Source organism: Danio aesculapii, chromosome 10 (assembly GCF_903798145.1).
Source record: "Danio aesculapii chromosome 10, fDanAes4.1, whole genome shotgun sequence".
NCBI lineage: Eukaryota > Metazoa > Chordata > Actinopteri > Cypriniformes > Danionidae > Danio > Danio aesculapii.
In genome coordinates this window covers 34,977,560-34,991,850 of record NC_079444.1, presented here as the reverse complement: position 1 = coordinate 34,991,850, position 14,291 = coordinate 34,977,560, and the positions used below count along the sequence as shown (strand labels likewise).

Genomic DNA, 14,291 nt, shown 5'->3' with positions numbered 1-14,291 from the left:
AGATTGCGATATTAAGATAGTACAATGTATTACTATTAATGTATTAAGTAAATATATTTATTTTTGAAAAATTCATTACAAATTCATTCATTATTTATTCATAAAATGTATTAATTAATTATTGTTATTATTATGACTACTGAAAGACATTATTTAGCAGGATTTCACTAACCCACTCTTTCTATTTGTCCCTCCACACTGATTTTGATGTCAGCCGAGTTCATCATCATCACAGTGTCTCTAATGCAGCAAACATTGGCAGGTGCTGTCAGCTTCAGAAGAATGTAGCATTGTGAATTACTGTTAAAAAAAAGATTATATAAGGAAACCCTGTAGCAGTACAACCATTTAATCTATTGCTTGTGTATGTTTGAGCTGGATGAGAGTAGCAGTCGATACTGACTTCATAATGTTTGAATCACATGTGATCTCCAAGGCCTGATGAGGAAAAATAAAAGCACATTTAGTGGATGTTTATTATATGATATATGATGAAATACTAAGTAATGCAAATTGCAATGGTAACTGATTCTGCGCTTACTTCAAACAAGCCAGGATATACTGTTACTGGACTGCAAAACAGACAGAAGGCAAGGTCAAAAAACAAACTGATTGAGATCTGCCACTGAAAGTAATTGATGTATACGGTTAAAGAAAGTAAATGAATTACATAATGTATTATGTTTGAGAGAATGTTTACATCTGTATTAATCCATGACAAAAGGCTAATGCAGTACTGTACCTTGTATTATTTGAGATTAAGCTACTAAATTTCGCAGAAACATTCTCAGTTGTGGAAACTGCACATGCGTCTAGATTTGTTTTGAAAAAATCCTCAACCTGAAAAACACATTGAAGCCGACTGTGTTGAAGTACTGCTTTTTAAAGACTGACAGAAAATTGTAAAGTATTTCATATATTCTTCAATTATTAACCTATATTCTCAATAAAAATGTTTATACAAAATAATAAAATAAAATAAAATGCATTAACATTTTGAAATACTGTTTAAAACGTGCTAGCAAGACTTAAAAACAGGAAACGTGCAACATACTAGCATCATGTTGACACATGCTAGCCACATGCTAAAATGCTACCAATATTACAGAAAATTATAAAGTATTTCATATCTCCTTCAAATATTAACTCTTCTTATTAAAATGACATCATGATAACATAAAATAAAGTTACATTTTATGTTGAAATACTGTTCAAAATGGTTTAATCTGTTAAAATGTGCTAGCAACAGTTTGAAACAAGAAACATGCAAGCAACATACTAGCATCATGTTGAAACATGCTAGCAACATGCTAAAATGCTACTGATATAACAGAAAGTTGTATTTCATATATGCTTCAAATATTAACTCTTCTAAAGTTAAACTTTATTAATTGCAATACTGTTTAAAATGGTTTCATGTGTTAAAACGGGCTAGTGAGACTAACATACCAGCATCGTTTTGAAACATGCTAGCAACATGCTAAAATGCTAGCAATATGAACGAAAATAGTAAAGTATTTCATATATGCTTCAAATATTAACTCCTCAATAAAAACGACATAATAATAACATAAAATAAAGTTGAACTTTATTGATATGTTGAAATACTAATAATACTAATAATGTTTAAAACAGTTTAGTGTGCTAAAACATGCTAGTGAGACTTTTAATCATGTTGAAACATACTGGCAACATGCTAAAATGCCACCAAAATAGTTTGCACAAGTCAGTAAGTAATAGCATTCTGAAAATTTGATAAAAGAAACTAACAACACTGGAAAATAAACAACATATGATGTTAACAATGTGCCGAAACATGCTAGCTACATGCTAAATTGTTAAAAATATGTGAAACATAAAATGTAAATATAAAGGATACAACAACTAACGAAAAGTGTAAACATTTTGTTAAATTAAAGAAAAATAACAACAATAAAGCAAAATGAAAAATAAAAAATGAATACAATAAGCAGATTTTCAACATCACTGTCTAAGCGAGCATCATTTTTAAACTCACCTTATTGCTGATATTTAACTGAGACTGAGATATATCTGTTACGTCAACAGATGTGGTCATCCAGTAAAATGCTAAGAAATCCCAAAAGACTCAGTTAATAAGCATTACATTGCTTTCATTTAAGAAAAAAAGAGCCATTATGTTTGCAAAAGTTGTGATACTTACCTTTCAAACAGCTTTGAGAAAAGTCACAAGGTTTGGGTGCTGTAACTAGAGAGAAATCAATGAATATTCAACACAATATCACAGCATTTTTTCATTTAGTGGCTAATTTGTATGCATTTGTAAGAACTTATTCAAACATTTAAAGCAAGCGTGAAAGTTCTCGGAATTGCAGTATGTCGATGTATCATTCATTTTCTTTTTGGCTTAGTTCCTTTATTAATCTGGGGTCGCCACAGCGGAATGAACCGCCAACTTATCCAGCACATGTTTTTACGCAGCGGATGCCCTTCCAGCTGCAACCCATAACTGGGAAACACCAATCATTTACACACATACACTATGGGCAATTTAGTTTCCTGATTCACCTATAGCAGATGTTTTTGGACTTCTGGGGGAAACCAGAGCACCCAGAGGAAACCCACGGGGAGAACATGCAAACTCCACACAGAAAAGCCAACTGACCTAGCCGAGGCTCGAACCAGCAACCTTCTTGCTGTGAGGCGATTGTGCTACCCACTGTGCCACCGTGCTGCCCTATGTTGATGTACTTCCAACTGAAATTGAATATTGAGTAGGGGGGCGAGGCTTTCTTTTTTTATTATTTTTTCTGGATTTTCATCCTTTAATGGATAGGACAGTAGAAAGTGTTGACAGGAAAGTGTAGGGAGCAGCGAGGGGAAGGATTAGCATAGGGCCTCGAGGTGGGAATCGAACTCAGGTCGCCGTGAGCACCGGAGTGCATGTATTGACATACTAAACACTACGCCATTGACTGGGCGGGCTTTCTTTTTGCAAATAATTGCCCCGCTCAGAAGTGACAATCTCTTCGTCATTAGCATAAACTGTCCTGAGTGACAAGCAGAAACCTCCATTAGCATTTCGAATCTTCTGCTACAGTGACACATAGGTGTTTTTTAGCTCCGCCTTTTTTTGAAAAGAGCCCAATCTCATTTGAATTTAAAGTCACCAAAACGGCACAATTTGGATCAAAGCCTAAAAGGGGCCGTTTCAATGAGTTATAAAACATTATTTGTGTGGTATTTTGAGTTGAAACTTTACATACACACTCCAGGGACATCAGAGACTTATTTTACATCTTGTAAAAAGGTACATATTACAATAGGTTCCCTTTAAGCAGTGGTGTAAAGAGCACTGAAAAATCATACTCAAATTAAAGTACCATTACTTTCCTAAAAATGCAGTGCAAGTAGAGTAAAAGTATCTGCTGTAAATATTACTCAAAGTAGGAGTAAAAAGTAGACCTTTCAAAAGTACTCAAGAGTAGTGAGTATTACACTGTAAAAAGCTGATGCATTTACATGTAATTTGTGAATGTGTGTAAACGAAACAATCTGTAGTGCATTTAGTTATTGCGCACCAGGCAATAAGTCATGGGACATTAATATTAGATTAGATTTAGGTTGTGATGTCAGGTGACCAAAATTCAATGTCTAGCCAGCGTCTAAGGACAATGTTATGTTGATGTCCAATAATGACGTCAAATGACATTGATATTTGGTTGATTTTAGGTTGTGTTAGAAAGACCAAAATCCAACATCGAGCCAACATCTTAAATCAATGTCATATTGACGTCAAATACTGACGTTAATTCGTCAGGTATGACAACCAAAATCCAACATCTGATAGACGTCATAGTGTTAACGTCCATACAACGTCAAACACGACATCATTAGAGGTTGATATTTGGTTGATTTTAGGTTGGTTGTTAGACATTCACATCGGCTTTACGTTGAGTTCTAACATCAACCTGATTTTCATTTCCAAACAAAATGCAACGTCTCCATGAAATGGGGTACAACATCAATCTGACGCCATTTTGACGTCTTGTGTCTGCTGAGTGTTAAAATCTATTTCAGTCATCATACAGTAAACTTCTCATCAGTGACATGCATCTAAACAGTCTCTGGGTCAAGCGTGTAAAGATTTTGGACATCTTCTTGGACACTTTTAATGCTTCCAAGCAGTTTGCTGCAATTATAAATCGCCCATTTCTTGAGGTTGTTAATTATGATGTGATTTGATTGGACAGGAATCACAGGACTGATTTTTCTAATCCCCATAGCCAAGAAAAATAAAGTAGTGACTGCAGGTTGAAGGAGTAGTGGAGTAGTAGAGTAAAAGTACTGATACAGCACTAAAAATGTACTCAAGGGAAAGTAAAAGCACACATTCATAAAACTACTTAGTAAACTACAATTTCTGAGAAAAAAATACTCAATGACAGTAATTTGAGTATTTGTAATTAGTTACTTTACACCACTACCTCTAAGTATGATTTGCTCATTCCCAAGAAAAGTTTGGTTTAGGGTTGGGGTTTGAGGACATGCCTCTGTTTAAAAATTGTACGTTATAGGCATGAAATCATATGGATCCATACTAATTAACCACTTTTCTGACATTATGTCATATTCCTTGAGAGATTGCTGGAATATTCAATGAAGTTTGTCAAACTGTCATATATTTCTTCATGCAGTATTTCTTACCAGGAGTACTTGATGTTTGTTTAGCGGTCGTAGTATCAGTTGTATGGACAGTGGATGAAATGTTTGGCTGAAAATTATATAGTTATTAACATGGTGACTGACAACATACTGTAGCATTACACATTTGTATTAATACAGTGTATTAAGTGTACTTACCATTGCTGTAAATGCTGTGAAGTTAGTGCTTGTATTGACAGTGGACGATATGTTAGGCTGAAGGTGATATTATTATTAATATAGTGACTGATAGCATACTAGCATCAAGCATATGTATTAATAACAGTGCATTTAGTGTACTTACTGTTGCTGTAAGTTCTGTACCATTAGTGGTTGTATAGACAGTGGATGACATGTTGGGCTGAAGATGAGATTATTATTAATATGGCGACTGATATTAACAGTAGTATTAAGCTTTTGTATTAATAATAGTGTGTTTGGTGTACTTACAGTTGCTGTAAATTCTGTGAAGTAAGTAGTTGTATTGACAGTGGATGAAATGTTAGGCTGAAGATGATATTATTATTAATATAGCGACTGATAACATACAACATTGAGCTTTTGTGGTAATAATTATAGTACTTACTGATGCTGTAAATGTTGTGAAGTTAGTTGTTGTTTCCGGAAAAGTTGTGTTTTTAGTGAACGTGGAGACTGTGGATGTTTCAGGTGAAGTTGTGTTGACGGTTGATGTGGAGATTGTGGTAGTTTCAGAAGAAGTTGGATTTTTAGTGACATTGGATATTGTGGTTGCTTCTGTAAACATTGTGAATCTGGAAGTTGTGGTCGTTTCAGGAGAAGTTGTGATTCCAGTGAATCTGGAAGTTGTGGTTGTTTCATGAGAAGTTGGGATTCCAGTGAATCTGGATACTGTGCTTGTTTCTGGAGAAGTTGTGATTCCAGATGATGAGTATGGTGTTGTTCCTGTGTTTAGACTGTGTTGTAGTGTTGTGAGTGTGGTTTCAGGTTTAGTTGTGCTTGTGTTAGGAGGTGTAGATGTGGTTTCAGTCAATGGCTTCTTAGTTAGAGTTGTAGCAGGGCTAGTTGCTGCTGACACTACAGATGAGCGGTTCATTATTGCAGCCACTGTTGTTAAAATTGAGGGAGGAGACGGTGGCTGTGGTGTTGGAAGTCCTGTCTGTGCTGTGATGCCTGAAGACAAATATAATAACAAATAGAAAAATATAAAATATAAAAAATGTAATTAAATCAAGTGAATTGTATTGACATTATAAAATGAACATTTGCAATATTTGTACTATATACAATGTTTAATGGAGAGGTTTACTCAAAACATATTAAACATATTAGTTTTAATAAGTAATTTCTTTTGTCTTTGCTATGATGACAGTACATAATATTTTATTGGTTATTTTGCTAAATACGTTGCAATGTTGAAATGTTAGAAAACTGTTAAAAAACATGCTAAAACAATCATGCACTAACAATGTGTTTAAACATGCTAACAACGTGCTAAAATGCTAACATTATGTTTAAAATGTTAATTTGGCAACTTCCTGACACAGAAATTGTAACAATGTGTTAAAACATGCTGACGGATGATAAGCAAGCAGCTTGTTAGCAACATATTAACAACATAAAATGCTAGAAATATGTTCAGCAACATCGAATAACATGCAAAAACATGCTTCTAACATGTTGAAAAATGTGCTAGCAAAATGCTGAAACAAACTATACAACATGTAATTACTAAATGTAATGTTAAGTAATGTAAATGTTACTAATGTTAAAACATGCTAACAAAATTATAAAATGCTAGGCAGCATGTAACTAGGCAAGGTAGGCAAGGTGGGAATTTTAACAATGTGTTAACACATACTAGAAGTCAGTAACAACATGTTAAAAACATGTTAAAACGCGCGGGCAACATGCTGAAACAATCATGCAAGTAACAATAAACAAATAAAGCAATGTGTTAAAACCTGTAATCAACATGCTAAAATGCTAGCATTATGTTGAACATGTTACTTTAGCAACTTCCTGACACAGAAATGTTAACAATGTGTTAAAACATGCTAAAACATGATAATCAAGCAACATGCTAGCAGCATATTTACAAACTAAAATACTAGAAATATGTTCAACAAGTCAGCAACACCGAAAACCATGCTAAAACAACCTTCTAACATGCTGAACAAAAATTCTTCCAAAATGCTGAAACAAACTATACAACATACATGTTAAAACATGCTAACAAAACTCTAAAATGCTAGAATAGCTGGCAGCATGTAACATACTAACATGTTAAACCATGCTAACAACTTGTTAAAATGCTAGAATTACATTAAACGTTACTATAGGTCAGACAGCCCTGCTAAAAAATACAGCTTAAACCTGCCTATGCTGGTTGGCTGGTTTTAGCTGGTTGACCAGGCTGGTTTTAAAGGGGATTTAAGCTGGATATAGCTGGTTTTGGCTGGGCTCCCAGTCTGGCTAAGCTGGTCAAGCTGGTTTTAGCTGGTCATCTCCCAGCCTGACCAGCTAAGACCAGGCTGGAAATGGCTTGAAACCAGCCTGGAAATGGCCCAAAACCCCTCTAAAACAGGCTGGTTGACCAGCTAAAACCAGACGACCAGCCTAGGCTGGTTTAAGATTTTTTATTTAGCAGGGAGGAATTTTAACAATATGTTAACAGATGCTAGAAGCATATTAAGCATTTTCCATATTGAACAATAGTGATATATATTTCGATATAAGCTAATGCTCTCAGATAAAAAATTTAAAATACCCAAACAATGACTGAAGCTACAAAAATTGGGTCCATTAAATGGAGTAACATGTTTTTGGTGGCTGAAAATTTGGGACATCTCTGATATCAACACACTTCTAGATTCCCATTGTTGCACATTTATGCTGTGTGATTGGCTCTTAGATCAATATAGAGTAAAAAAAATCCACACCTTGTCATTGTTATTGACATAAATTTTATCACGATCCGATATAATATCCCAGCCCTATGCTAGCAACATGCTGAAACAAGCTAGTAACATACAACATGCTGCTAATCAATGTGTAAAACATGCCAGCTAGAATTTAATTGTTATTTTGGGTTAGTATCATATGTTGTGGTATAAAAATTGTAATTGAGAATTGTTATATTTAACTAAAATTATCATGTTATAACTGCTTTATTAATTGTTTTAATTACTATGGGGGGGGGGGATCAGCGCTTAAATAAATACACATAATTTTTAAAAGTGCAATAGGGTACCTATATATAGATCACACATAGATCCATTGTTTATACATTTTATCTGTCAAAGGACTAAATAAAAACTCTAAAAACATTAGGCTTTTTATGACTGTCTGTGTTTTTTGTACTGAAGGGCAACCCTTTATCACTTTCCTCTTGTCTGTCTGTTTAGCTGATTCACAAGCATGAAAAGAAAATGGCTTTTTGTTTTGTCGCAGTCAAAAACATGTCCAGCAGGTTGACTGAGCTTTTGTTTGTACGTTCGGTTCAGTTAGTCTATTGTGTTTCAAGGTGATCACAGCCCAAGTTTAAGTGACTCAGATACACTCCCATGACTGAAACAGGGAACAATATTGAGAGATATTATCGGAGATGTTCCTCTTTATACTGGTACATACATGCTTATATTTCGGACGGACGGACGGACGGACGGACGGACAGACAGACAGACAGACAGACAGACAGACAGACAGACAGACAGACAGACAGACAGACAGACAGACAGACAGACAGACAGACAGACAGATAGATAGATAGATAGATAGATAGATAGATAGATAGATAGATAGATAGATAGATAGATAGATAGATAGATAGATAGATAATATTGTGTATGACTCCCATGAGCTTGGAGGACTGCATCCATACATCTTTGCAATGACTCAAATAACTTATTAATGAAGTCATCTGGTAAAGAACGCGTTCTTGCAGGACTCCCAGAGTTCATCAAGATTCTTTGGCTTCATCTTCAATGTCTCCTCTTTCATCTTACCCCAGACATTCTCAATAATGTTTATATCTGATGACTGGGCTGGCCAATCCTGGAGTACCTTGACCTTCTTTCACTCAAAAAAGTTCAAGCTATTTAAAATAAGCTGAATCAACACAACTCTTAAGTTTTCATTCGGACATCTTAATTTTTTAAGTTCAATCCACATAATCCACACACTAAAAGTGTTAAGTTAACTTAATCGATTTGTGTTGGGAGAACATGAATGAACTGTGTGGAACCCTGCATTTTTTACAGTGTTGCTTTCAGGATCTTTGATGTGGAGGCTGAAGTATGAGAAGGAACACTCTCCTGCTGAAGAATTTGCCCTCTCCTGTGATTTGTAATGTAATGGGCAGCACAAATGTCTTGATACCTCAGGCTGTTGCTGTTGCCATGCATCTCTTGCACGCCCCCATACTGAATGTAACCCCAAATCATGATTATTCCTTCACCAAGCTTGACTTATTTCTGTGAGAATCTTGGGTCCATGTGGGCTCCAGTAGGTCTTCTGCAGTATTTGTGACGATTGAGATGCAGTTCAACAAATAATTCATCTGAAAAATCAACTCTCTGCCACTTTTCCAAATGATCAACTAGAAGTCAAGTTATTATTTCTTGCTCTTACAACTGGGATCGACAACAAGATTTTTGTCAGGTAGTGTATATAGAGGATGCTGTGCAGATAGATTTTATACATGGGTCATGTAGTATTTTCAGCACAAACTCTTATTATATGATCGTCCCAAACGAATTAATGCAATCAGATAAGTTCAAAAGAAATGCAACAATGCTAACCACTCAACCACCGTGCCGCTCTAGGTGAATTCAAACAATTAATTTTTCCCAAAAAAAATCTCAAAAACTGTGAAGTTTCAGCTCACACTGAAAAACAAAAGCTGGGTTCCACAATTCCTTCATGTTGTCTCAAACACAAATCAATTAAGTTAACTTAATCACTTTTACATATTTAAGTGGACTGAACATAAAACAATTAAGTGGTCCTCAAAAAAACATAAGAACTGTGTGGTTTCAACTCATCATAAATATTTTTAAACAAGCAGCATAAATCATGTTTTCAGTGCATTTTACATAAGTTTTTGAGCGTAGCTACATTGTGCAAACATGTTTTAACGTCATCGTCTACCTTTGTTGAATAAACTCACATGTAGAGTAATACATTGGCATAATAAGTGAGCAAACAGGAGGACAATCCCTGAAATTAAGCAGAGCGATATATATACAGTATATAATCACAGGTGTGTCTTAAACAAGCATCAGACCTCACCTGGACAAAACACCAGGACCAGGAACAACAAACGGATCCAAAAACTCCATCGATTGAATGGTTTGACCCGCATCCCTCTGAAACACACAGACAGAAAACTCACTTGGCATCAGATGCAGAGAAACGGCTTGAAAAGTGTCAGAAGTGTTGAGTAATAACATTTCCACGACGTCAAACCCGCTAGTCAAGACGTCACTCTCAAACAAAAGAATGAAACGGGTGATAATGAAAGCTTTTAATGTATCCGGTTCAATTCATGAGCTAATATATTTCATAAATACATAAGCTAGAAACATTTGCTTAGCCCTTGGTCTTGTTTGTCAGGAGGTTTCCATTGAAAATCCATAGCAGGTCTGCATTACTAAGCTGATTTATTGAAAAGTGAATGTTATCAGTGCTTAGGCATTAGGAGGAAATACATAATATTATGTATGGTTAACTTCTCTTTCTTATAGCTTGACTTTAAAGCATGGTGTAATATTTAGGTCAAGGGTTTTATGCTTCATGAAATGGATCAATTTTCCTTGTTTGGCAGCAAAATATTAAACTCTTAAAGCATTTTTGGCATTCCTATGATTATAAATATGCATCATTCTTTTGAGAAAGAAAAAAAACATGATTTGAATTTATAATTTTTTATATTTGCATTTAAAAATGTTTATGGTTGGTCAGATTTTGTTGCTGCATTTAAAAGGCTGAATTTATTTAGTCAATAATACAGTGATATTATGAACTTTTATTTTGTATTTTAATATATTATATATGTCTACATGTATTTTCAATTAGTATTCACCACATGACCCTTCGGAAAACCTTGTAATCTGTGGAAGAAACATTTTTTAATTATTAATATTATTATTATTGTTGTTGTTTTTGTTATTATTTTAGTTGTTGTTGTTTTTATTGTCTCAAACACAAATCAATCAAGTTAATCACTTTTACATATTTAAGTGGACTGAACATAAAACAATTAAGTGGTCCTCAAAAAAACATAAGAACTGTGTGGTTTCAACTCATCATAAATAAATATTTTTTAAAAAGCAGCATAAATCATGTTTTCAGTGCATTTTACATACGTTTTTAAGCGTAGCAAAAAAACAACAACTATAATAATAACAAAAACAACAATAATAATAATAATAATACTAATAATTAAAAAATCTTTCTTCCTGATTACAATTTTTTCCGAAGGGTCATGTGGTGAACACTAATTGAAAATACATGTAGACATATATAATATATTAAAATACAAAATAAAAGTTCATAATATCACTGTCTTATTGACAAAATAAATTCAGCCTTTTAAATGCAGCAACAAAATCTGACCAAACATAAATTATGTTATTTTATTGTTGTTTTTGTTATTATTATAGTTGTTGTTGTTTTTATTGTTTTTATTATTATTAATCTCATTGTCAGCGCAATAGCCTAGTGGTTAGCGTGCCAACATATGGAATAGTAGCACGTCAGGGCATCCCGAGTTCGAATCCCATCTCGAGGACATTTCCCAACCCTGTCTCATTACTGTCCTGTCTAATAAAGGCCAGAAATAAATCTTTAAAAAATACATATATTATTATCATTGTTATCGTTATTGTTGTTATTATTATTATTATTATTGTTATTAAACAGCTGTATCATATTATTGTGGAAACCGTGATACATTATTAGGAATCCTTCACAAAAACATCTAAAATTTAATTTAATTTAACACATTAAATTAAAAAAACATTAGGCTTTTTTTAAATTAAATTAAATTAAATTAAATTAAATTAAATTAAATTAAATTAAATTAAATTAAATTAAATTAAATTAAATTAAATTAAATTAAATTAAATTAAATTAAATTAAATTAAATTACATTTTAAAAAATCAAATAAACAACAATCAGTAAAAAACAAATCAATGTATACCGATGAATATATAAATTCAAATAAATTGATTCAAATTTATTCTAAAAAAACATTATGTTCATAAGTTACATTTTTAAAGCAATGTCTGATTAACAGAAAGTTGACAAGAACAGCATTTATTTGAAACAAATATTTTGTTATTTTTTGATAATTTGTAGTCTATTATAAATATAACATAATCAATATTCGACATTGTTTGCATCATTTCTACTCATTTTAATTACACCAGGGAAAATAATAACAAACTGTTGTTATTTAATGTCATTTCACCCAAACACTTCTCAATAATTAGATTTAATAATTAATTCATTTTATAACTAAATCCCAAATGTGCTATACACTGTAAATATGTCTGTAAATTCAACTGTAAAACTGTAAAAATGCTACAGTAAAAATACGTAACCAGTTTAAAAGTTGATATATATTACAGTGAAAATACAGTGAATAACCGTAAATTCACTTTTCCCTGTATGGCACTTCACATTTATGCTGTTTTGTTGACATTACTGATGTTTCTTTATATATTTTTTCTCTTGAGTTATGCACATTAAAGATTTATGTTACATCTGATGTTGATCAAAATGTTTACTGCATTACTTTAATTTTATGTGTGTTATCGTGATGGTGTTTAGAAGTTGTGTGACTTACACTGAGCTCCTATATCAGTTTGCTTTCCTGATTTCTTCGGGGAAAGTTGTTTGTGATGATGATCATTGATTCATCATATGACTTTCTCTTAAACCATGCTCATGATTGTGTTTTTGTCTGTGTTACAAAGTTATGTAGACACTAGAAAGGCACTTCAAAACACTAGTGTAAGACAACAACAACAAAAACATTCGTAACATGAATTTGGATGTTAATAACGCATTAGTAAATGTTGAATCATGATTAATAAATGCTGCACAAGTGTTGTTCATAATTCATGTTAGTAAAGGCATTAAACTAATGTAAAGTCTGAGCCTTTTTTAAGGATTACTATGATTTCTTTATTATTATTTTGCCCATAAAAATTATTGTATTTGTTTATTTGGTAAATACTAAGTTAACCTATTTGCTGCTATTGTTTGTGGTGTGATTTTGTAGTACATTTGGACTATAAGCCACACATGTCACACAAAAAAGATATGATTTTACCGTAGGCTATCTACCGTATATTTACCGTATTTTTAACAGTTAAACTCCAGCAACTACAGCTGCTGTTTTTTGACGTAAATATTACAATTATTTTCTATGGTTTATTAACAAGAAATAACCTTAAAAAACATGCTAAAGTTCATTAAATATAACAAAACCAACAGATCACAATCACATTTCCATAGTCAATCACAAAATGACATACCTTGTGGACAGTTTCATGCTGTGATTTTTGACATGATCTGTAGAGACGCTCCAAAACATGGATATTCTTGAAACACAACACACAACAACCACAGGCTGCTTTCCCAAATGAAGATCTGACAAAAATGTCCTTAGATAAAACTAAAAAGAGACTAAAGTTGCTTATAAGTCCGCTCAGGTTTGTCTGACTTGTGATGTGTTTCAGTGAGAAGTGAGTTATGCGCACCACCCACAATAACCTAAAACTTCAACACACACACCCAGCCTACAAAACACCGGCGCTTCCCCTTCGGCACACAGAAATACTACCTGTAGTGTAAAGTTAAGGTTATTTTTACAGGGCATATGGATACATTTGTTCTTGTGTATTATTATTTCTCTTGATTTACGATGTGATGTATGGTTTGAGTAAAATGTTAATATTTGTTTTATTCTAAAAAAGGTTTGATAAGAGTTCTTCCAAATGTCAATTAAAAATATTTAGAGTTAGTTATTTTTAAATAAAAGTGGGTCAAAATAACCCATTTTGAACCTTTGTTATTGTTGTTAGAAAAAATACATACACACATTTACATATATATATATATATATATATATAGAATCAGAATCAGTTTTATATATATATATATATATATATATATATATATATATATATATATATATATATATAAATACAGTGCTCAGCATAGTTGAGTGCACCCCATTTTGAATGAATATTTTTGAATAAATAATCAATATTTTCATCCATTTCTCAGTGAATATAGGCAATGTATTTTGGTGCATTTAAACAAAACAGATTTATTAAACAGATATAGTTATAAAATAATATTTAAATAGTTTAAATAGTTGTAAAATAATATTTTAGTCACCAAACATATTTAGAAATTGAAAGATAATACAATTAAATTCAAGCTAAATATTGCAAAAAAAAATTCCAACCTACAAAATTTTAACTAAATTTATCAATTTTTTTGCTTCTCTTGATTTTTCCTCTTTTAAATTAGTATTTAATGTTTTTCTATAACATATAAATTTAGGTGTACTAGTTTTAGGACCATTATCGTAAGTTATTTTGTTAGATAA

At 32.6% G+C, this 14,291-nt stretch overlaps 1 protein-coding gene across 2 annotated transcripts in view; it reads right to left on the bottom strand.

Moving 5' to 3' along the window:
- LOC130236440 (adhesion G-protein coupled receptor G2) overlaps positions 1 to 13,405 on the bottom strand; it is a 40,052-nt gene extending 26,647 nt beyond the window's left edge. For both annotated transcript variants that reach the window (XM_056467144.1, XM_056467145.1), the window contains exons 1-13: positions 13,210 to 13,405; positions 9,955 to 10,031; positions 5,270 to 5,835; positions 5,134 to 5,190; positions 4,988 to 5,044; positions 4,843 to 4,899; positions 4,687 to 4,753; positions 2,183 to 2,227; positions 2,018 to 2,088; positions 743 to 840; positions 542 to 572; positions 404 to 438; positions 173 to 300 (exon numbers count right to left, since the gene is read on the bottom strand). In XM_056467144.1, coding sequence (XP_056323119.1) covers positions 173 to 300; positions 404 to 438; positions 542 to 572; positions 743 to 840; positions 2,018 to 2,088; positions 2,183 to 2,227; positions 4,687 to 4,753; positions 4,843 to 4,899; positions 4,988 to 5,044; positions 5,134 to 5,190; positions 5,270 to 5,835; positions 9,955 to 10,031; positions 13,210 to 13,268 — 1,348 coding nt within the window. In that variant the 5' untranslated portion in view covers positions 13,269 to 13,405. The remainder of the gene's footprint in view (positions 1 to 172; positions 301 to 403; positions 439 to 541; positions 573 to 742; positions 841 to 2,017; positions 2,089 to 2,182; positions 2,228 to 4,686; positions 4,754 to 4,842; positions 4,900 to 4,987; positions 5,045 to 5,133; positions 5,191 to 5,269; positions 5,836 to 9,954; positions 10,032 to 13,209) is intronic.
- Between the last annotated feature and the right edge of the window lie 886 nt (positions 13,406 to 14,291).